The following is a 24,842-nucleotide window of genomic DNA, read 5'->3' as shown; positions in this document are numbered from 1 at the left end:
GGCGCAGAATCCCACAGATCCCGCTGCTTGTTTTCAATATCCTCCTCACCCTCCTCCTACTTTTTTTTTCTCTAAACCCCATCTTGCTCCTGTCTGCTCCCTGCCCCCGTTTTCTTTCCTCCCTCCCAGTGAATGTGTGTGTGAGCGGGTCAGCCCTCCCTACTAGGCAAGTGAAGTAAACTCCCCTTTTTTGCCTCTCTCTCTCTCTCTCTCCCTCTCTCTCAGCTGGGCTGCTACTGTCAGACTGAGTTGGAGGACAATCAACTCCAACTGCTGCTGCCGCTCCTGGTGTGTTTTGTGTGGTGTGGACTTTCTCACGTTGCGGTGGACCCACACACACACACACACACACACACACACACACGCTCACACACATACAGGAGCTTGCATGCCTGATACTCCCCCCACCTCTCTCTCTCACTCCGGCACATACACTCAGAAGGAGAGGTGGTGGTGTGTGAGCAGCGGATCCCGTCGAGTGGAGGGCGCTGAAGAGAGGAGAATAGAGGAGAAGAGAGGAGCGGAGTGGCAGACTCTACCATGCCAGTGCAGGGAGAAAGGCTGAAGTGCTGTCTCTCTCTCTGTCTCTGGAGCTGGAGTCCTCTGCTGTTGCTTGGACTGTTCTCTCTGCACGCACGAGCACACGGTGAGTTACTGCAAACTTTCTCTACTCACTGCTGCCCTCAGCCCTGCTGCTGTTTTTACTCGGCTTTGCGCTGAGGTTGCTCTGCTGCAGACCTTCAGGCATTCTCTTTTACACTTTGCAGTTGAGAGATTTTTTGTTTTTTGTCGTGAGCTTGTGTTCAATGCCTTGAATCTCACATTTTAATCTGTGGGCTGTAAGCAACCTGTGATGACCGTCCGTTTTTGGAGTCTGAACCAAAATACAGCAATGGATGGAAAATATGTGCACTGTATTGATGTTTTATATCGGAATATTGTGCATTACAGTGATATGTGAAACATTTTATAATGGTCAACTGCTTAAAAGCTCCCCAGATGAGATAGTTCTGCACTATTTTCCATTTTATTGTTGGAAACATATCGTTTTTATTCAGTTTTTTTGGCAAATGACTGTGAATTTGAGTCAAAAGCACTATTCTGACGCAAATAAATCACTTTCAGATTTTTCATTTCGCCACTTTTCATTATTCTTGAAGCTAATATTTAAGCCTTTCTGTTGATTATACCAAAACAGTTTTAAGAGTGCATTTGAGATTTTAGCATCGAGACGCTGTCGACGCTCTAAAACTCAATTGCATATCGGTTACGGTACATTCGCTGCTCTCTTCAAACAGACCTCGTCATGCGCTGACATTGTTACCTTTAGCCGCATCAGCCGCTTTGTCTGTGACCATGTTTGGTATCTGCGGTGTGATTTGTGAGGTGTTAGAGAGAGAACGTGTCGGATATAATAGTCTGTTATGTTTAGTGCCGTGATGTGTGTCATTATGTCTGTGTGTGTTGTCTCTTTGCTTAACCGTAGCAAAGGAGTTTCGTGGATTATCTTTGCGATTACCGACGCAAAAAAAAGTTAGTTTTAAAAGAATTTAGAGAAGAAGTGAGAAGAGAGAAGAGAGTGTCTAGACCGTTAAGCTCTCCAACATACAGGCTGGTTTCGGAAAGTGTTTTTTATGAGTGATGGTGTCTGCATGTTTTCCTCCTCTCTCTTTATTGTTGGTCTATTTAAAGTCATTGGAGATTATTTCAGCTGGGAGCCCTGAAGTTAAGCCAGAAAATGCTCCTACCTCATACTTGTTGTGTTATGTGCTGAGGTCGTCCTGCGACCTCTGGCTACATGTCATCCCCTCCTTCTCGTCCATCTTTCCTGTCATTGTCACTGGTTGAGCTGGCTCCCCTATGGAGTCCATGCTGAGCTACCGCCTCTCTGTGATTTATTCGCCTCGATCGCACCAGCGGTTTAATCGCGCTATAACTAACGCTTTGTAAGAATAACATTGGTTTTGAATGCCGCGGACACTTGAGCATTTGCACTGCTCGCTGGAGTAGGGATGGACACAAACTTTACAAATTGCCTGAATGCTTTAGATTCATGGTAACACTGACTGCTCTGTCTAAGAAGCCATAGAGCAGCTGCCATAGAAGAAGACATATGTTAAATGTGACACAAAGTTGGACCTCTACCAAGATTTCCATACTCCAAGCACTGTCACTTCCTTAATATCCACCGTATATTTTACTAGAGAACAATATTCGCTTTCAATTTGTGAGTCTTAAATTCCTCTTTTGTATTTCTGCATTAATCAATTTGGACACATTAAAAAGATACAATCTGTGTGCAGTAGTTTTGATTTGATTTTGAAGTTGGGATGTAATACTTTGCTGCAAGTGCTTTTATAACATTAGTGCACCGCGTATAGTTTAGTGAAAGAGATTCTCTGTGAGTCCTGAAACCATTTGAGTGCATTCTATTAGTGTTCAGTCCACAAATTCCTGTGCGTAGAGCTCTGACTTTTATGACCAAATCTTAATACGCCAAACAAATAAACCTCGAAAATGTTGCTATGTATGCTACAGTTGTTATCTGTTGCTTTTTCTCTGACCTAGCATTGGGAAGCAGCCCAGATGGACCTGAAGCTCAAAGTGTGTAATTTCTCACCCTTTTGTTATTTGGCTACTGACGTTGAATCAGGTGCCTTTCCACACAAACAGATCCAAACAGTTGAAACAGTTTTCAGATAGCATTTTACCCGAGGCCTGTTAGCAACGGCCTGGTTTATTAGTTGACACTTAGATGATTGATTGAACCAACAGCGAGCTCATTCATCGGCTCACACGCACATGACTGATTATCTTGACAATAGATTCAGCTGTGACTTAACAGGCAAATATTTGTTTAATATTAATAGAAGAAAAAAGCTAGCAGGCTGTCTGTTCTTGAAAGAAAGACAGAGCAGGTAGAGAGAGCATTTTATTTATTTTAATAGCATTATTTGTGCCTTATTTTCTTATTTTATATCTGTCTTTTCATCCCAGTCTCTCTCCATGCAAACACACACACTTAGTAGACTGAATGGTAGTCTAGACTTGGCCAGCTAGTGTTTCTCAGTCCTGTAGCCACAGGTGAACTGGAGTCATTACAGGTTTTAGTCATGCAGTAGACAGCTACTGTGCTGTGTGTGCATGAAGGTCAGAGTTTGCCTTACAGCATTTCTATCTCATTGTCTCTGCAGCAAAGGAATAAATGACACTGTATTTGTTATTGTACGAGGAAAAAATGAGAGAATAAGGAATTTGCAGAACTTATGCACGCTTTCTAAATCACACACACACAGAGATCTTCTGTGACCTTCCACCTATACCACAGTGCAGCCTTCACTGCGTGTTCTGGGAAGTGAAGAGCGAGCGTGATAGCTTACATTTCATTGTCCTTGGTGGAAATAAGCACCGCTGTATCAGTTTTCACAGTCAAAGCTCTGCCAGTTGCTTTGCTTTTGTCACTGCTCGCTAATGAGACTGTTGCTGTCTGCAGGATTTCAGGTTTTGTTCTAACGGAATAAATCACATACCAGTCTTTCATCCAAAATAATCCATTTGATGTTTTTTAGTTCTTATAAAGTTGCTGAAGGAATATCTATGCAGTAAATGTGTGTGTCACTAAATATCTACTTAAGGACTTCAGGTTTCAGTTAATGTTTCTCGTAAGGGCCCAAAGACATCAAACCGACATCAAAGAACTACCGGCAAAGAAGGCCGACTCTGCCGACTCTGCCGACACGCCGACTTTGTCTGGACCCAAAAGTTGCACCTGAACACACCGCAAAGATGATGGCCAATGGCCCACTAGTGGGTACTGTATTCATCATTCAAAAGAGGAAACGGGAAGAGCTAGAACTAGCTGAGAAAAGCTGCAAACAATGTTTCAGAGTTAGCCTCTTCTGAATTATTCCCAATTGGTCCACAGTTTCTATAATCCAGATGGTCATGTCATTTATATTTGAGTGAAGTGAAGGAAAGTTCAGACTAAACCAAGTTAAAAAAAACACCGAAGACGCTCCTGTCCTCCCCTCTTGACTTTGTTGTTTGCTTACTTTCATAGCTTCCGTTTCTCCTCTGGTTTCCCATGCTAAACAGCCAATCAGAGTAATCTCTCTCACTGACAGGCTTCACCTCCACAGGGGTCTGACGAGTGCCAAAAAACTGTGGCCACATACTGCTCGGCTTGTCACGTACCCTAAAAGAGACCGGAGTCTTAACATTGTGGGCTCTGGTGTTGTCAAGGACTGTTGTCCTTGTGGAAAGCTGACTAAGACTTTTCTGAATAAAAAGCAGGAAAGAGAAACGGGAACGCTCAAGAGCTGACTCACTGTAGCAAACTGCTAGTAGTGCTTTGTGTTCGGTCCCGAAGCTTTCTGGCAGGATGTGTTCCGATCACCTGCTGGAAACGGATACCTCATTAGAACTACTGATCTGCTGGCTGTGATGCTGAGAGGTGAGTTGTTGCAGGCTGGAGTTGCAAACATATTGTGGGTGTCCTGAAATACACTCACACCTTGGATTTGGCCTCTCTAATTTTCCCTGTGTGCTCTCTCCGAAAATTTTCACTTTAACGCAGTTGCAGCCAAGGCCGAATCCAGATCCAGAAAGCTAATTTGGTACCAGGAGTTAAGAATATAAGGGTTTTTGTGAGAAAGCAATGACTTGGAAGCGATTCCCTAATATACAAGGTTTGACACTGACTCTTAGGGTTGATAATAAAGTACAGGGAAATAGTTTTCTTGAAATGACCTCTAAAAGGTGCAGTAAGGGGAAGTGTGGAGAGTTTGGGAGTGAGGGGTATTACATCCTGTAATGGATACAGATCCAGTAACTTCTATCCCAGTCAGATTACCGGTCTGGCGCTGACTTCTTAAGACACAGCTGGGGCAGGGGAAGTGGAGAGAGTGTGTGTGTGTAGATGTGTGTGTGTGTGTGAGAGAGAGAGAGAGAGAGAGAGGTAGTGAGTAAGGAATTTATATGTTTTTTAATACAGAAAATTTTCTGTGTTATTTTGTAAACTTTTGCATAGCGCATTAGTGGTGGTTTTTAAAGTGCTTTATAAATAAAGGTGGATTGGATTAGATGGCGGCCAAGAATTAAGATCCATTAATCATACTTAAAGTTTGATTTTAAGCAGCAGCACAGTCCCTACATTGCAACTGTGTGTGTGTGTGTGTGTGTGTATGTGTGCACAGAGCCCCTTTGCACGGCATGGTATCACACAATAAAGTGATGGACAAATAACAGGTGAGGCGGAGCAGAGCAAAGCAGAGCTGGCTGTTATAGCCGCAGTGCGCTGGGACTATGAGGGCTTAGGGTTTTCCATGCACTCGCACTCCCCCCCCCCCCATAATATCCTCCCCTCCACCCCCACTTTAGGCCCCTGGAACTCTTCTGTGGACATTCGGCGTAGACAGAAGATTTGGAGAAGTTTGTCCTTCCGCTCATCCCTCCTCTTCTCCAAAGGGAGAGCAAGAGAAAACACCTCTGCTGTGCTTTTGAGTACATAGATATTCAATGCACACTCAAGGGTTATTCGATCAGTCTATAAATCCATCTCTTTTTTATGTTTTTCCTTTATTTTCCACAAAACAGCTGAACTATGGCTAACTCACCCCCCACCTTCTGAGTTTAGTGGTTTCAGGCAAATATCTACAACCGTCTCAGGCCTCAAGGTTGGTCTTACTGCTTTATTAAAAGACACTATATTTTTAAACCATTAGATATTACTCATTATGTGGGTGTAGTTAGGCACAGGATAGAGAAGCAATGTGAACAAATAAAAAAAAGAGAAGTGGCGGCGAAAAATGAATGAGTTCACCCTGTAATTTTAAGGTCATTCGTGGAAATCAGGATGTACACTCGTGGCCAAATGGCTTTGTAATAGAGACTAAAATCATATGCTGTGATAGGTACCTAATGGATGTCCAGATGGGCGTGTGTATGTGGTGTAGCCGGTAGTATGTTTGGCCAGTGAGATAGTACAGAGAAAGCCTGGAACCACTGATGGGTGATATGTGACTTAGTTAATGGCAACCTAATCACACAGAGGAGACAGCGGGACGCATACGACTGTAAACATACGTACGCCGACGCAGACCCCGCTCACACACATGAATACATTCCGCACATAAATAGGAAATACATTAATATCCCCCCGCTGCACTCACACATACGTGCATACAGTGCACGCATACAGGTTGTAAATGGATGGAAAGTGACTGTTTAAGCCTGTGGAGATGACTGAGACGCCACAGACCAGAACTCTGGGAAATAAACACATGGCAGCTGTAATGTTAACACCATCAGCCCTCCCTCCAAACACACACACGCACAGAAAAAAACCCTACCTACACACTATCTCTGCTCCCACAGGCACACACAGCAAGACACTCACCTACACACAGATTTGCCTGCTCTCATTCCCGGCGTTGGATGTCTCAGATTCAGATTCTGTTCATTTATCATTCAGTCTAAGCAATCATTGTCAGTTGCTATTAGTTCTGCATGACCGTGACTGCATGTGTAAGTCTTGGAGTGGTTATTTGTGTGAGGTTTGGCTAAGTGACAAAGAGTGTTTTGATTGCCCCTAGAGAGGGCTCGATGTGTCCTGAGAGAAGAATTATGGCTCACGGCATCTTATTACATGCTCCTTATAAGTGGGTGTTTTTGTGTGCGTGTGTTCAGTTGAGTTTTTAGTTTTACAGCTGTTTGGTATGTATGCCGCGCGTTTGTAGTGCACACCGACTCTTGCATTTCCACGATACGAATCCAGCCAGGATTGTCTCGTCAAGGTTTTAAACCGTTTATAGAAAAAAAAATAATAATAACACACATTTGTGTTTGGCACTGTCTCTGCCCCTGTGATGCTCCAAAACGAATCTCGACACAGACTTGGTTCTTTGCTCGTTAACCAGTTGGCAAAGCCCGAGGCTCACACAACATCTAAATGAATATGAACAGAAATTGAGTGAACACGTGTTTTGAATTAACATAAATCTTAATTCATGCGCTGGGTGGATGAAAGGCGTTGAAATCCCTCTGAAGTAGCTCGTGTGTGCACACAGATTTAATTTTATTTTTTTTTTTTGCTGTTGCCGGGTTGCGTCAGCAGGTCGTCCACCCCGCCATAAGAGTAGACTGGGGCGTAAAATGCACTTGAAGCTTTAAGCCCTACGTAGAATTAAAACCGGCTGCACCGTCGGCAACTAAATCCTTCTTGTATTCCAAAGGCAGGTGTTAAGTGAAAAGTTTTGACCAATTTTCACAATGGCGCGTCATCCATACATACTTCCCGATCAGCAGGCATTCAGGCGTGAAAGAGTAATGAGAGACTGCACCAGTCCTATGGATATACATTATATGGAGACATAGAACTTACCGAGAGATTTTATTTCATTAATGGAGTTATTAAACAAGTTATCACTGCAGAAAGAACATAAAACGGATAAGAGCAGAACTTTCCTGACTGCCTGAAGAAGGTCTTTCCGAGTTTTTTCTCACCTTGTTAACTGCCTGACTTCCCAATCAAGCAATGGGAGCAAAATATCAGAAGGCTGGATGTAGCTGAGCCAGAAGTAGGGCTTACACCCAACTTTTGTTTTTTTCTAGCTAGCCTAACCGGCACCAGGAGTACAAAATTATGCAAATCTGTATGTAAAAAAGGGGCCAATCAAATCCAGGTCATAGACTACAAAGGGCAAGGTCAAAGTCAATTTAACTCCACTTAATGAGAGGGTTAGTTTACTTTACATAATTGATCTTAAAAACGGCTTGTGCCTTTAAAATTTGCCTAAGTCTTAAATGCACAGAGACAACACAAAGTTATTCCATTTTCAGTCGACAGTCCATGCCCTTTATCAGCCTGTATGCCACCACACATGATTCCAGAAACGGCCTTGAACACCAAACAGCCTTTGAATTTTAGCCAGCCGGGAATTAATCTACAATCGGATTTGTAACTTTTTTGACTTTTTGTCAGGATGACGTAAATGTCTTCCTCCTACATCCATTCATGGCTCACTTTTGTGTCCTTGAGGCCTCTCTGTGTGCTGTGCCGTGTATAAAGTTTGTCATTCTGAGTATTTATTTGAAGAAATCATGCAGTCGACATGTTTAAAGTGGGTCAATTTCTCAGCCTGCCAGGAAGCATATTGGTGTATTGGTGTATTGGTCAACCTCATAGCATCAGACGGGATTTAGGATGGATTTTAGCATTTAGTAAATGTATGAGAAAATGAAAACCCAGGAGGGAAACAGTGCAAAAAAAATGTTACTTCTCTCTCCAAAATACACTCCTGAAAAACTAAAAAAGTACTTCAGGTTCATGTTTCTGAGCTGTTCTACTGTAAATAGTTTGAGGTCATATTCACTACTTTTTACTTTCTTCATTGTATCTGTCTTGTATATGACGTCATATAATTTGGTTTCAAACCCAACGGATTGCATTTCCCCAAAAATGCCAAACTATCCCGCCTGTGCCGAAGTTGATCTCCATTATCCAAAAGCACCTTCGGCTCGTGAAGTGTGTCTGTGTTTTTGTTGCTCTGTGGCAACGTGTGTGTTTCAGAGTGGAATTCTAAACTTGTGTTGTTATATTTGCCACGGCCAACTTTCAACTTGGCGGGTGTAAGGCCATTGTTTATCAGTTTATGGACATGATTTTTGCATACCACCATGATGGAAGAATGAGTCACGTGACGATATCATGGGAATAGCATATCCAATATGACAAAAATAGCTGCCAGGGGTGTGTATATTGCAACTCAGTGCTGCTTGTTCCTCTGTAATGATGAATTGCAAGCACATGGCCTGATTTTTGCCAGTCTTCTCTTCAATGTTTGGACACCTAATGGCCTGTTCACACTCTTGCATTAAGATCCGATCTGGGCTATCCGATCGCAAGTGACCAGCTTTAGATACGTGTGTTCAGACCTTGACATCCAGATCCGATCTCAGTTTTGCGCTCTGTATGCAAATACAACCCGTCTTCATCTGGGCTGCTGCTCCAGAACCGGGCACATGACTTTGGCTCAAACATGAAGTTATACTTTTCTGATCTCCGCACCGAAGTATGTTAGATCTGCTCGAAGGTGCACCGCCCCCAAATGTGGTCAGAGATTAGATCTCTCTATTGCGATCTCAGTGCCTCCTGGGGGTTTTCACACCTGTCTTTTACTTCATCAGATCACCCAGATCGGATCTTAAAGGTCTGAACAGGCCCTAAATCTCAAGACATTAGCATGCAAACCCATGTCCCTGCTGTGGCTACTGGGATACTTTTTAACGTGTTAAAAAGGATATGAGTTTGTATTTGATTTGTTGTCTGAAATGTGGTTAGAATAATTCCAAGATCACTGCAGAACAATCATATTTGTTTGACAGAGATCCCAAACACCAGGTTCTCCGGGCAGTGGGAGTATGGCTCTAGAGAAGGCTACCAATGAAATTAAGTAATAAAAGTCCATTATTAAGTTATGTGAGGAAATGGGACCGCTGCATGAGTCTTTTTTTATTAAGACACAAGAGTGCAAGAAGAAAGAAATCAAAAAGCAGTGACCATTAAAACAAAAGTCAAAATACTGCTTATCCAAAGTGCTAATTTCTAAGGGACACTTGTAGATTACATTTAGCTTTTGCAACAGCCCTGTTGATGCCATATATAGGGCAGGCTGTGTTGTAGTATATATGTAGTATGTTTAAAAGATAACACTGATGCATAGATATTCTGTCAGGCACCGTACGCGCTTGCCTTACTCTGTAAGCAAGGCATTCCTTTGTGACATACACATTTGTCTGACGGAATAAAAGAGCAGATGCTTTTAGGTGCCTGCAGGAGATCAGCGATGCTTCTTGTTGCTTAAGCCATCTTCTTCAGGACTTATTTTCAGTCTCTTTACATGCACTCACTAAATGCAGCTCAGTTCAACCACAGAATTTGGTTATCAGTCTCCCACTTGGACTAATGCCTCAATCTGCAAATTTGAAATTCAATTTTAATAGTGTTTATAAGAGTTAATGTGGCTAAATTGCACCACAGCGGTTGTATATCTTATCGTGCTACTAAATAGTAGAGTAAATATTGAGGGAATTCAATAATGTTACTCATAAAGAAATTACACAGATGATTAGTTAATATTAGGTAGATCAAATCAGCTTCATCTGACTGGAACGGTACTGTGGTAACAATGGATCTCTTACATCCATTTTGACTGCTGTCAAGATTTGTCCACAACCTAACAGTGATTTGTTGTAAACTTTAAAAAGTAACACAAAAGTTTATGAGTCAGCTCTAAACCGGTGGCACCAAACTTACAAACGGTACGCGGCCACGGCCCACTGATCCAGCCGGATGCCCGCTGTCTGTAAATTGATGTGGGCTGTTTTGTGATGAGTAGGAGCACACAGATGGCCATGAGAAGGAGAAAAGGAGCTTTTGATGAAGGGACCAGCTGGTGTGCTTTCTCTCGTTTCTTTGCTTCGCTCCCACACCTCCTTCAAGGACGGCTTCATCATTTCCTTGTATTCCAAAGGGAACGCTGATGGCCTTCTGGAATTAAAACCCAGGCCTCCGGGATCCTCGCGCACTTGTCGCTCCTTCGCATGAAAGGGGACTCGCGCGCACGCGGAGACACAGCTGTATAGCCAGAGAGCGGCACTGGCTCATTACGCCGTCATTCATCAGTGTGACATAATGAAGGGATGTTTGAAGAGCCGCTGATGATGTTGTTGTTTTTGGAGGATGGAAGGGCCGAATGCAGCGGCTTCCCGTATCCCTGCATCTCCTGGTTTTATTGTCTGAGCTGTTTAAGATTATCTCTGTTGTTTGTGATGGGCTCCCCGATGATCGGTCTCAGTTCTAGTTGCAGAGCTACTCGGAATGGGGATTGATTGATGAAGCATTTAATCCAATTAAATGTCAGTTTGTTAAGTTAGATCATGTCTACTTGAGTTTGAACTAGTATCTTTATTCAGAGTTTTGGGGAAGTGGAGGAAAAGTGTATGCAGCTTCAATAGACTAAAATAACTACAACTAGAATCGTTATAAAGTAGAAATGGATGGGTTTTCAGGGACATTGATATATTTTCAGTCATTTAGTGTAAAATTAGTATGGTCAAGCAAACAGAAAATAGTTTGAGAGAAGCTTTGTCACGCACTCAAGGGCACAACACATGAATCTCGAAGGAAGTTTAGCCAAAACAGCGGGACGGACAACCTTTGCTTCCCAGCATCCAGGCTCCGGACCTCAAAGTGGGATTCATTAACACATTCCTGCTCATGTGGGATGGCTCGGGCTCATCTCAGCACTGACAGGAAGAAGAACGCCGAGATAAGACCAGGCACTGGGCGCACGCATACACGAATGTGGAGAGAGACAGGCAAAAACCAAAGAGAGGGGTTAGAGCGAGAGCAAGAAGGAGAAGAAGAAGAAAAAAAAAACCTTTCACCTTCCATGATTCTTTTTCTGCACAGACTGCTCTGTCAAACACCAGGAAGATGAACTGCTACTTAGAGGGGAGAAGAAGGGAGAAGGGGGAGAAGGGGAGCAGTGTTGTCAAATGACTGTGTCTTAAGTGGGAGGGGGAGGAGGGTAGTGTTTACAAGGGCTCTGTGAAAGGGCTTTTCTGGTAGGCCTTGTTTGACATGGCCAGGATAACTAATGAATATGCTCTCTCTGTGTCTTTCCGCTGCACCTCGGTGTGTCTATCTTACTCAAAATCGTCTCTCTTCATCTTGCTCTCTCATGCACAATATGCCTTCCCCTCACTTCCATCTCCTCCGCCTGTGTAAATATCTGTCTTTTTGTTTCAGTCCGTACAAAGCAACATCTGTTGAAGAGAAAAGGCTAAAGCTTTTGGGGGCTTGCGGGGCCCGTGGTTTTTAATTGCGTGTTGACAGTGGCCCCCATATCCTGCCATCAAGCCTGAAAATGCCTTTGGGGAGGAGGAGGGGGACGTGGAAGCTCATACTGGTATCTGGAAGGCCGTTTTTAGTGAAAGAGCTTGAAGCAATTACGGTGTCAATTCTAGGAAATTCAGCCGGCACACATTGCTTAGCTTGAAGCGTGTTTTGACATTAGTGGTCCTCTACGGTAAGGTCTCCCCAAGATCAGACCCCAGGAGCATTATTCTCTTCATGTACTTCAGGTTTACCACGAAATATGTCTTTAACTTTTACTTTTGACCTCAATTTCCATGTTCAATATAGTTATGGAAAAATCTGGCTCTTTATGCCTTTGAAGCAGTTTAGGCATCGTCTTGTTGGTGCAAAGAACAAACACTGCCCTCTGGGACAGAGGGTTAATGGCAATCCGGGGTTTTGTTTGGACTGCAGGCAAATCTGATTTGTTTAACAAATTCTCAGTCCTATAGGACAGACTGTGCGTGCTACTATCAGATCCGACTTGTCTGCAACCACTGCGGCGGCAATAATGTCAGCAGGCGTCAGTGACTACGCACCTATGCCGGTAACTAAGCTTTAAATTGTCTTGTTCTGGTACATTTGTTCCAGGTTTGTCTGGGGAAAGCCCTCCCTCCAAACTGCCACCAAATGCTTGTTGTAATCATCTGTCCATCAGCTGTTGTCCTCCATAGCTTTCTGCTAGTAGCTGCATGGATTCTGCTCAGGACTTCTGCTACGCATGGGGTTGGATGTTGTTGTTGTGTTGCAAGTGCCGCAGATCTGATTGGAGAGTCTAGGGCTTCCTGACTCCATCTGACTTTTTGAAATCTATCTGGACATGCCAAGTAAGATTTGGGCATGCTGTCTAATGCCAAGAGCCCAAATGTCCACAAGGCTACCAATGGAATTAGCTCAACAATGGTTCATTTGTTAACAATTTAACAAGTTTTCTCACCAGTCCCAAATAATGTATGTGCTATTTCACACATCCAAAAAAGTTAAATTGTATGTCTTATGTTCCATTGGAACTATGTTTTTTTTTTTTCCCCCATAAAGATAAGATTGCTGGGTCAGAGTGTTCTTGCTTTCTCAAACAGCAGAATATTTTACTCTGGCCACTCTCCCTCCCACAGACAGATGGGACAGGCTCGTAGAAGAACTTCTCATTACCTCAGGACCTGCGTTAAAGCAGCCACTGCAGGGGAAGCGTTGAGCTGGAAGAAACAGAACACAAAGACTGAAAATAAAAGGCTGGAGTACGGCTCAGGATCACGATTACGAGTTAGCGATACAAAAAGAGACTGTAAATACATGAACTCAAATGACTTGCTCACATGCCTGACCTTTCCAAAGAATCAGGAGAAAGCAGAGAACTGTGAAGCAGCCCTGTGTTACAGTTTGAGCGTAGTGCAATCCCTTTGATTATTATAAAGTGCCTCTCTCCCCCTGCACACTGACGCACACACACATACACGCCGCATGCACACACAGGGCAGTGGCCAAGGATCCCAGGTGCAGGATGAATGTGAAAGCCTTTGTGTTTTGTCAACAACACAGCAGCACCTCACATGACAATCCAGTGGACTCACACAGGGAAGAAAGGGCAAAGAAAGTGGAGAGGAGAAAAAAAAGGGTTTGGCTGGAATAAGATAAAGAGGATGTGTGGGAGAGCAGAGAAAAAGGGGAGGAAAGAAAGCCCGAAGAAAAGGAAGTGAGTTTGAATGGAGGATGGAAAAGCAGGAAAGAAGGACTCAAGAAAAAGATATGGAACGAAGAAGAAGAAAGGGGGAGATTGAGGTCGGCACCAAGCGAAACACAAAGTGAGTGAGCATTAGGGAGTAGGATGGAGTGATGGGAGGGAGGCGGGCAGAGTGAGAGAAAGGGTGGAAAAGGCCAGTGGCCTCTGCTCTGTCCCCTCTGTGTGCTGCTAAACTGCCCACCAGTTCCCCGCAGCTCTGTCACTTCTCGTTTGTTAATCCCCCATTCTTCTCCCCTCCTACTCTGCCTCGCTCCCTTTCTCTCAAATCGGTCAATTGTTAATGTGACCCCTTTAAACTCCACCGTCCCTCTCTTGCAGTATTGTCAACACATTATCTGTGTGTACAAGAGGGACGTGTAGAAAGGGAAGTGCCGGATGACGAACGCGTATAATTGTTTGAACTTGTCAGTAATTTTTTAATTGATATTCCGCCTTAGGCAAATGAAACCCGGCATATCAAGGACCTGTCGGCGTGGATTTTTCTGTTTTCCTGAGAAAGGACTTCGTTGGAAAAGATAGGAGATCTTATTTCAATTCTGCACACACTTTCTTATCGATGAAAGAAAGGCGAACAAATTGGGACGTGGCACTCCCGCTTGACGGGCTTCGGGACGTAAAAGAAATGTCATCTTACATCAGAGGGGCTTTTTGCAGCGATTGTCGGCGCTTATTTGAATTTTGTCAGCGTGAATCCGACGAATGAGCGCAACCATGACACCCATTTGACATCGTTTGTTCTTGGATTGTTACACAAAGAAGAACAGTCAAAGCGTTTAGATGAAATATAAGTGGAAACCCTTTAATCTGTCTAATAGCCTTAAATGTAACTTAAGTCGCTGTGCTAAATGCCACTTAAAGTTTTTGTTTATACTGGATAAGGAATGTCAACCAACAGAAGAACGACACAAAGTGAAAGTCAGATCAAGACCAAGCGTTTTCAACATGTGCAGATCTGTTTTTTCTACAGATGTTTTAAGGAATATGTGTGTATTAAGGTTCTTCATCTGTTTAGGGTCGGGCCGCTGTCATTGAGCGAGAGGACGGGTCGCCAGTCTATCGCAGGGCCAATACATCTGTTTAGCTTGAGTCAAATATAAAAAAGAGGAAGAAAGATTCAACTCATTGATGAGTGCATAGCCACCCTCAATATATAGAGGACCTTTATGTTCCATTAGACTGTCAAAGTCCCCATCATGGATTACGCATGCTTCAGCCACAACCACAAGAGATAGACTACCAAAACATTAACATTAGGCTAGCTGGTACAAAATATATTCCATAAAAAAAACATCCTATCCATGACAATACTGGTTATATATTTAAAGTGGCACACTGGATCATGATAAGACATTGCCTAGTATAATACACAGATCAGCCACAACATTAAAACCACTGACAGTAGAAGTAAATAACATTGAGCATTTTGTGACAATTCAGTGTTCTGCTGGGAAACTTTTGGACCTGGCATTCGTGTGGATGTTACTTAGACATGTACCAGGCACCACCACCCATCCATCCTCAGCAGGATGCAGCCTGACACAGGCACACACACAAAAATGGTTTAGGAACAACTAAAAAAAAACAAGAAAAACAGCACTAGGTGTTGACCTGGCCTCCAAATTCACAATATCTGTGGGATGCACAGTCTGATCCACAGAGGCCTCTCCCCTCAACCCATAGGACCCAAAGGCCTCCACTAACAACATCCTGTTTTGGATGCACAAGAGAGACCTACATGTTATTTGGCAGGTGGTCATAATGTTGTGCTCGATCGGTGTAGAACTGGACCTAGTAGCTTTTTAACATCAAGGAAACCAGAAGTTGTAGACAATTTTAAAGTGACCACCCGAGACATGGGTCTCATGAGCCTCCAAGGTTGTTTGGTTATGGCTAGATCAGTGTTTTAATGCGGACAAACAAAACCCACAATCATGTAGAGTCTGTTCTGATTTACAACAGGTGTGTGCAGTTGTTGAATTTTTCCCAGTAGACATCTTGTGTAGAGTGATTTTGAACATTCACCACACATTCATTTCTGTGAAATCGAGCAATCAGGCCTTCTTTTTTATTAGGTGCCGCCGTTTTTGTGAAATATTTTTTTCACTCTTTTACTGTTTGAAATGAAAGTAGGCATCTGCTTGAAAAGAAACCTGACCTCGGGAACGAGAGGCTGAAAGAAGGGTAGGAGGGCAGATTCTGTGTCTGCTCGCAGCTTATTTTAGGGAAGAAAAGGCTCGCGCTCTTCTTGGACCGTCTCCGCTTGCAGCTGTTAAGCATCTGGTCTCAATGATCAAGCTGGAATGAATGAACATCTTAAAAGCCGTGAAGGAAAGACACTTCCGTGATCCTTTTTTCCCTCAAGTGACAAACAGGTGCCCTTTTGAAATCGGATAACGAGGCAATACAACAGTTTCGTTCTGGTTCTTAGGAGCTGTATCGGTTGTGAGACTAAAGAAAATCTGCTGTGAGACGACACGTTTCATTGCATCAGGTGTTCATGAAAAGTTCGCTTTGCTTTTTTTTCTCTCCATGTTACAGGCTTTTATTGCCTATTTTGTCTTTATTCATATTTTAGTGTTTAATTCACTACAGTAAGTTTGAATATATATCCTTTCAATCAGCCAGCACATGTGGATGTGATGTGAACTTAGATCATTCAGAGCTGATCTGTTTGATCTACTCTACAGGTGGTTGGTGAGATGACCGGGCTCGGTAAAAGCACTATGAGCAGATACAGAACTGGACAAACTTCAGCACTTAACTGTCAAAATGCACTCCTACGGTCTGTTTACTGTGTAACATAAGTTGCAAGAGAGATGTGAGAGAAACACGACTTGAAATGTCTGAATAAGTCAACAGGCTTTTTGGTTTGAAGTCTGTTAAGTCTTGTTAATATCAAATAAAATACATAAAATTTCACCTTGTTTTACTGTAAGTTTGGCTGCTTTACATTACATATATATATATATATATATATATATATATATATATACTGGATATATTTTCATATTGAAAATCCATTTATTTTATAACACTTAATAGTGCCGCCCTTGCCTCTACCAATAATACAGCTGTGCTCATATATATGTACGCCGATTAGGCATAACATTATGACCACATTCCTAATATTGTGTAGGTCTCCCTTGTGCCTCCAAAACAGTACATCAGAGAATGGACATGGGCCTTCTGGGGGTGTTGTTAGTGGGGGGCTTTAAGGACTTAAAGGGGTTGAGGGCATGGGTCTCTGTGGATCATCCCACAGATACTTGATCAGTTTGGGATCAAGTATCTTGTGCTGTTTTTCATGTTTTTTTTAAGTTGTTCCTAAACCATTTTTGTATGTGTGCCTGTGTCACTCTGGATCCTGCTGAGGATGGATGGATGGGTGGGGGTGTCTGGTCTGGCCTAGGTGGGTGGTACATGTCTAAGTAACATCCACACGAATGCCAGGTCCAAAGGTTTCCCAGCAGAACTTTGTATTGTCACAAGATGGTCAATGTTATTCACTTCACCTGACAGTGGTCATAATGTTAGGCTAGATCGGTGTATATATACTGTATATGTATATATACATATGTATATATATGCGTGTGTGTGTTTGTGTGATTTCAACGTTCTTCCATCTAAATTTCTTCTGTTTCTCCTTCTGTCTGTTTTGCAGGCAACATATTGGACAGTATGCTGCTCAGAGCATCCAGTAAGGAGGCAGCGGAGAGTGGGAAGGAGAGTTTTGGCAGCACAGTTCCTGCTTCATCCTCCCAAAGGCTCCTGTGGTGTCACTGTTATCCCTACTGCCCAGATAATTATTCAACCAATAACAGTAACAATAACACATGCAGGTAAAATCACAAAAACACAGCCACGCACCAAAATACGTTGTTTTTTTTTTGTTAGTAGTTGTTTTACCTGTTGTATCTAAATCTGCTTTTCCAGGACGGATGGCTACTGTTTTACCATGGTGGAGGAGGAAAGAGGGACGCCGGTCCAGACGGCGGGCTGCCTGGCTCTGGCCGGAGCAGAGTTTCAGTGCAGGGTGAGTTGATGACCGTAACATAGTAATCCACAAAATCTTTTTTTATTTTTATTTTTTAATTACAAGAAGATATATGAAATAATGAATAACATATGAATAAAACAGGAAATTAAACCATGATCAAAACAGAATTTGTAAGCCCTTTTATAGGAGTTGTATGCAACAAATTAGATCTGCAGATCATACACTGTTATTATTATTTAATTATGTTTTTAAATTAATGTATAAAAATTTTGTCTAATGGATTATTCATTTGTAGACATTGTCAAGTGTCCCAGTAAGCCGTAGCAGCGAACCCGCACGCACCAAGTACAATGCTGCCAGAATTAATATTCATCTGCATTTTTTGCATGAATTCTTCTGTGCTCCAGGACACGGGCAACTCACGTCAAAGGAGGTCAATAGAGTGCTGTAAAGGTGAAGATTACTGCAACAGGAACTTGCATCCCACGCTGCCACCGCCCAAACCACCTCGTAAGTTTATGCATCCTCCCTCATCCGCCTGCAGCTCCTTCTTGCCGATGAAACATGAGAAAGTTTTGAGCATGCCACTTGTTCTCCTGTCGATAAGGACATAGGATAGGAGCAATAACTGTCAGCGATGGTGTTACACCACACAGGATTCAAAGATACGGATGTCATGACACTGTCAGAGAGTGATAGAAGGCTCAAGTGTGGGGAGGCGGCGTCAGAGAGTTACTGTCAAACAGTCCTGAAGCTCGCCGAGTGTCAAGAGAGGACAGAGGCCTCTCCTGTGTACAACATTATACTCTGTGTGTGTGTGGCGGAGTCTTTTTGTGTGTTTGAGGGGCAGTAAGTCTAGATTCCCAGGGAAATCACAACCCCCAGCAGACACTGGGGGTTGAGTCATCAATCTGAAACCTTATCATGGGGGATCAGGAGGAGAATTCATCGACTAGGCAGAGGGCTTCCTCTCGCTGTTGACTGGGGCTTTGGGGAAAGAAACTGTGTGCCAGAAGAAAATGAAAAATTGATGAGTGAAATATGATTTGTACACGGTTTACTGTACGCCATTGCTTTCAAGTGGCTTTGAAAGGTGACTGGATTGTTCTTGGTATAATTTTCTCAAAAGTTTCCTTGAGAATATCCCGCTCATGCACATTACTCATATCATATCTGACAGATATTAAGGGAAAGCTTGGAAAAGGCAGACGTGAGCGATGTGTTCTGATTATTTTTAACTTTTCTGACATTTCCTTCTGTTTTTTTTCCCCTCCTTCTCTCTCTAGTCTACGTAGATGGGAAGATCCATCACATGGCCTTGTTGATTTCGGTCATTGTGTGCAGCCTTATCTTGGCTGGCATTATTGTATTCTGCTACTTCAGGTAACTACACCTAAAAATCAACCAAACTTTGCACGGCTGGCGTATTTTGTACCGTACACAGTGCATATTTCTTGTCAGAATATTATGGTTGTTTTATGTTCTGAACAATGTTCTTTTACAGGTATAAACGACAAGAGTCTCGTCCACGGTATACCATCGGTTTGGAGCAGGATGAGACCTATATTCCTCCTGGAGAGTCTCTGAAGGACCTAATAGAGCAATCACAGAGCTCTGGCTCAGGCTCAGGGCTCCCTCTATTGGTGAGATAACCACACTGCACCTAAACACCTGCTAAATCAAAAAGATTCTCCATGGCGCCTCAATATGTGAACATTAGGGTCACGGGTTTTACTTGATTGGGTTTTGAAGTTTTTTTTTATTTTTTTTATTTGGCTTTCTCTATTTTGGAAAACTGAGAAAGGATTAAAAAAGCTCACTGTCATCATTTTATTTAAGCAGTATGATCAATGTGCTGAAACACAATCCATACACACAGGGTGAGATCAGATGAACCTAAACCTTATCTAATCACTTCCTGTCTTTTCGCTCCCCCTCAGGTCCAGAGAACGATAGCCAAGCAGATTCAGATGGTCAAGCAGATAGGCAAGGGCAGGTACGGGGAGGTGTGGATGGGCAGGTGGAGGGGAGAAAAGGTGGCTGTCAAAGTTTTCTTCACCACCGAGGAAGCCAGCTGGTTCAGAGAGACTGAAATCTACCAGACCGTCCTGATGAGACACGAGAACATACTGGGTAAGTCTGGCTTCTCTCTGTGGTCGCCCTGCTGCATGACTGCCCCCATCTTGCCTCTGTGCATGTCTCTGTTTGTCTGCTTTGGAAATGTTTCACTTTCTGCATCTACACTGCAAAGAACAATGTGGAATTTCGAAGGGACAGGTGATTAAAAATGTCTTATTTATAACAGCACTAATCCCAATCAATTTTAAATTATAGTTGGATTTACTGGCTTTGGATAAGTCTATGGATTCACTAGCTTGTTAAGGAGAGATTGATGTTAATGATGGATGAGTTATATTTCTGAGGTTTGTGAATGATTAAAAACACACGCTACAGTTGCTGGAGTGTGTACATTATGCTGCACCACACAGCACTCAGCGCCAAAACAGATCAATTATAGAGAGACTGTGAGCCACAGCAAATTCTCGAGTAGACAACAACAGACTGCAGACCAAAGCCTGCGTAATTAAACGGCACAGGATGCATTTTAATTAAGTAGTGGGGCAAGAGATCATTCGTAGTAAACTAGAAGATGGACCAGAGGCTGTGATGCATAATGCAGCCTTCCACGGTGGATACCACAGGATCAGACTTAATGCCCATCATGTCGACTGCTGCATCCAGCAAAACAGGCAGGCAGTAGTACGCGGGCTGGGTTGATGGTTATGCATCCTAGAATTAAAGTTGCACGGCAAAAACTATATTTTTTGTAAGCGTGGAAACATTTTGATTTAGAAACTGAGCCTTACTTGTACTTATTTACTTACTATGCAAATGCTTTCAATTGTATTCAAAAGTCAGTTGTCTCAATTTACTGATATTTTATTTCAAGCTCATATTAAGTCGAAGAATAATTTGTGGCAAAATGTTTTCACTTAAGTATGATTAGGTATTTTTTTCTTGTGCAAACAAGGTTAAAACAAACTGTATGTATGCTGATTTACTTAGGATTTGTTATAATTTTGAGTACTTAGGTTCCAGATGAATTTCTATTAGTACTGGTGAATGAATACGCTACAAAAATTCATAATAACCTCCTCTGGCACAGCGTACATGCTCAAACCAGGGTCCCAGAAGAAAAAGAAGAAGTATAAATCTGAAAGAGCTCTCTCTCTCGGATGGATAAATTTAAAAGCACCTAAGTGGAACAGAGAATTACAGTAACTCCCTACTTGTTAATGTCCTTCTCCCTTCATCTTCCATCCATCCTCTGCTCACTTCATTCACAGGTTTCATAGCGGCAGATATTAAAGGAACCGGCTCTTGGACCCAACTCTACCTAATCACTGACTACCATGAAAATGGATCTTTGTACGACTACCTCAAATCAACCACTCTAGACAATAAAGCCATGCTGCGACTGGCCTACTCCTCCGCATCAGGACTCTGTCACCTCCACACAGAGATCTTTGGCACCCAGGGCAAACCCGCCATTGCTCACAGGGATCTGAAGAGCAAGAACATACTGGTTAAAAGAAACGGGACCTGCTGTATAGCTGACCTAGGACTCGCTGTTAAGTTTATCAGGTGAGTATGTCAGGAATAAGTCTTATTTACCATGACTTATGATTAAATGCTTGTCACATACTCCGTGAGAAGAGAGAAATTTGTTCTCGCTCCTAGGGTTGCGAGAACAAGAAATAAGTTCGATTTGGCCAAGTAATTTAAGCTCAAGTGCTGACCTCCGGGGAAGTCCTCATAGGGCCCTCCCACTGCAGCATACGTCACATGTGCTAAGCATTGCGGGAGATGCGGGAGATGGACACGCCGTTCTTTTGGCATGCACCCACACACCATATGCCAGATTAGCAGTTACACTGCGAATATTAGCATCTAAGAGCTCACAGGGCATTTCCACTAGCCGCTACCTTCCTCTTTTCTGCATTAACCAAGCCCACTTCCAAATTCTAGCCAATCACAGAACAGTAGCCGGACACCACATGAGAAAAAACTTCTACCCAGTTGATGTGTCGAGAACAAGCTGCGAGAACTCCCAGACGAGGGCTCGGTAGACCTCGGTGCGAGAACAAATTTCTCGCTTCTCGCGGAATGTGTAACAGCCTTTTAGAGTGAAGAGGTTTTAAGATATTTTAGTAATCTTTAATCTAAAACTATTACACTGATCTTTGACTCTGCAGTGACACAAATGAGGTGGACATCCCTCCCAACACCAGAGTTGGCACAAAGCGCTACATGCCGCCAGAGGTTCTGGACGAGACTCTGAACAGGAGTCACTTCCAGTCGTACATCATGGCCGACATGTACAGCTTTGGACTCATTCTATGGGAGATTGCTCGACGCTGCGTCTCAGGAGGTAAATGCTGTGAATAGATTCTGTTTCTATTGCCTTCTAAAAGCAAAGATTGCACCTTAACAGCGTGTTTCTCCTCTAACTTATTCACTGTAGGAATCCTTGAAGAGTACCAGTTACCGTACCACGAGTTAGTTCCTACAGACCCTTCATATGAAGACATGAGGGAGGTGGTCTGCATTAAGAAACTGCGACCATCCTTCCCTAATCGATGGACCAGTGATGAGGTATAAATACGTGAAAATACAGTATGCATCAATGAACCCGGCCATATGAATGACCTCTGTAACATAAATCCTTCTCTCCTCAGTGTTTGAGACAGATGGGGAAGCTGATGACAGAATGCTGGGCCCACAGCCCGGCCTCCCGCCTCACAACCCTACGGGTCAAAAAGACACTTGCCAAAATGTCCGAATCACAGGACATCAAGCTGTGAGAGGGCACTGCCAGGTGTGTGTTTGCACGCATAGAAAGGGCACTAACAAATCACACTGGCTCCTGGCTCCGCCGTTTTTTTTTTTTTTTTTTTGTTTGTTTATTCTGGCAAAAGGAGGAGGGACAGGAAGAAAGAAGATCACTTAGGAGATCATATGATCACAGACTTTTGTCCAAATGCCCAGAACTCTGCAACACAAGTTCCCTTAAAACAATCAGGTCTTACGTGGCCCTGCTGTGTTCACCAAAAGAAGGTGAGACAGTTTTATTTCAGACTAGTGTGAAGACTCTAAAACACATAGGTTCCTGTTCACATGCTCCAAAGGCCTTGAAGCAAGAGACTGAGTTTGACGTGGCACTGTAGCAGCAGTGATATGCAAACAGGCTACTGACCATTGAGTGGAATACTATATCACTGCTTTCTGTGAAAGCTCTACCTGTAAATGAAGGTCTGATTGATAGAACCGAAGGGGTGTGCTTCAAGGCAGTCTGTCATTGCAGCATAACACTTCCTTTCTAAACACCATCACCCCACTACTGGCTTTATGCTATAATTGGACTGAACACATTTTTTTTTTTTTTTTTGTTGCTCTTAAACCGACTGTTTTTGGTTACAAGAACTGACACTGTGTGACAGAAAAGAAAAAAAGAGTACTCTGAGGCTTTAAGTTGTTTGTTTATGGTGATATCGTTTGTAGACACTGAATAATAAGTAAAATGTGCATTTTTGAGTTGTGATGGGTTGATGAAAGTCGCTCAAGTGCATTTTCAATGTAAGACTCAAATTCTTTAAGGCTATATGTGAAAAATAAAGTTTATATGTCCAAATAAATCCTCGATTGAGGCTCCGAGAAGGCCTCTGTGTGTCCTTGCCCTCCGACGGAAGACAAAACCTGCCTGGGAAGAGGAGGGGGCGTGACAGTAGTGGAGAGATTAAAGCAGAACAGCGCCCTCTAAAGTGGGTCCACGGCAATTGCAGGACTGCCTTACGCTCCCTGTAGTGGTGACTTCTTATTGGTGATGTAGTGATGTATTATAAATGTGTGGAATTGCGCTAGTTTAGGGGTACCACAACTTGTTCATCGTGGGGGGATTGCTGTCATTCAGGGGTGACTCCCATATCAATGCTGATGATTTAAGGAGGGAGACCAGAACACAGAGCACTGCTAAAATATTGACTGGTCCAAGAAAACAACCGCCACGTCCATCCCCAAACTATTACACCATGAGTATTGTCACAGAATTCCTCTTAATTGTAAATCAAAGCCAACTTATTCACCATAAACGTTTGCAGCAGTCCCAGTGAAACCGAATGGCGCTTGAGTTTTCAAAAAAGAACAACTTCTATCATCTGCATTTCTCCATGAATTTAAATTCTCCCCTAGACGCAGTTAGAGCACCTAGCCAGCCTCGCAGCCTCAATATGAAATGGTTAAGTAAATCCACACACCTTTCATCCTCACAGTTACCAGGCTGTTAGGCCTTCCACAGTGGCCTGCTGTCACAGAAGTGCCTGTTAACATCTCCTTCAAATTGGATCTCCTTAGTAAAAACCCTTCATAAACTCTCCTTCACAGGTTTCATATTTTGTCTGTCAACTAAAATTATGGAGCACTTGTCTCCGGCGGAGGATTTTTATTTTTATTTTATTTTATTTTTTTTGGTGTGACAGATTTGTTGTGCTTTAAATGCCCTGTCTTTCCTTTTGGGTGTTGTGCCTTATTTAATCTGTACCTGCTGTAGTTGTCCGCGAGAGACGGCGGTGTTTTTATTGAGTAAGAGGTTGAACATTCCCCCCCCCTCCCCCCAAATAAAAGCGTTTCACTCATCCACGTGGCTGATGCACAGTTTGTGGCGGCTGAATGAGGGTACGCACCGACACTTTTCTGCGCCTTTTAGTCGTCGGCGTGCTCTCCATTTTTTCCCCTTTCTTTTCAAAGATGAAAAAGAAAGTGACATGCCTCATTAACAACCCACCAGTGCCGTTGAGCACACAGCATGTTAAACAGTGACACCATAATCATTTTCCATTTCAATTTGCTCCCCCTCGGGCTACTTTATCCAACTACTTATTGAGTCTGGAAGCATCAATTTTACAGAAAAGACATAAAACATAAGTACTGCAAACCAAAACGGACATATTCCTGGTCTCCAAATACATTCTGTGACCAGCTGTGGGTGTATATATATATATATATATGTGTATATCATCAAGTGTGAAAACACCAAACGCACCACACATTTTCAGCATTGCTTATAAATATAATTTATTAATTGTCTTAAAAATTCTTTCTTACACTTTGTACAGAAAACAATTAGA

At 42.9% G+C, this 24,842-nt stretch overlaps 1 protein-coding gene across 1 annotated transcript; it reads left to right on the top strand.

Annotated features, from left to right (window-relative positions):
- The first annotated feature begins 379 nt into the window (after positions 1 to 379).
- Positions 380 to 24,270, top strand: bmpr1ba (bone morphogenetic protein receptor, type IBa). The gene is made up of 11 exons (XM_084551686.1): positions 380 to 646; positions 17,323 to 17,500; positions 17,595 to 17,694; positions 18,066 to 18,168; positions 18,945 to 19,041; positions 19,163 to 19,301; positions 19,599 to 19,791; positions 21,006 to 21,303; positions 21,915 to 22,090; positions 22,184 to 22,314; positions 22,398 to 24,270. The coding sequence occupies exons 1-11, from the start codon at positions 541 to 543 to the stop codon at positions 22,521 to 22,523; spliced, it is 1,647 nt and encodes a 548-aa protein (XP_084407812.1). The 5' UTR covers positions 380 to 540; the 3' UTR covers positions 22,524 to 24,270.
- The last annotated feature ends 572 nt before the right edge of the window (positions 24,271 to 24,842 follow it).

This window comes from Chelon labrosus (genome assembly GCF_963514085.1).
Source record: "Chelon labrosus genome assembly, chromosome: 9".
In the NCBI taxonomy this organism is placed as follows: Eukaryota; Metazoa; Chordata; class Actinopteri; order Mugiliformes; family Mugilidae; genus Chelon; species Chelon labrosus.
Note: the sequence above shows the minus strand (reverse complement) of the source record. Positions and strands in the feature narration are given on the sequence as shown.

Excerpts from the sequence above, each read along its gene's own strand:
- bmpr1ba (XM_084551686.1), top strand. The coding sequence starts at position 541 with ATGCCAGTGCAGGGAGAAAGGCTGAAGTGCTGTCTCTCTCTCTGTCTC. Across the intron at positions 19,302-19,598 it reads GCTCAGGGCTCCCTCTATTG|GTCCAGAGAACGATAGCCAA; the intron begins GTGAGATAACCA and ends GCTCCCCCTCAG. Across the intron at positions 22,091-22,183 it reads TCGACGCTGCGTCTCAGGAG|GAATCCTTGAAGAGTACCAG; the intron begins GTAAATGCTGTG and ends TATTCACTGTAG.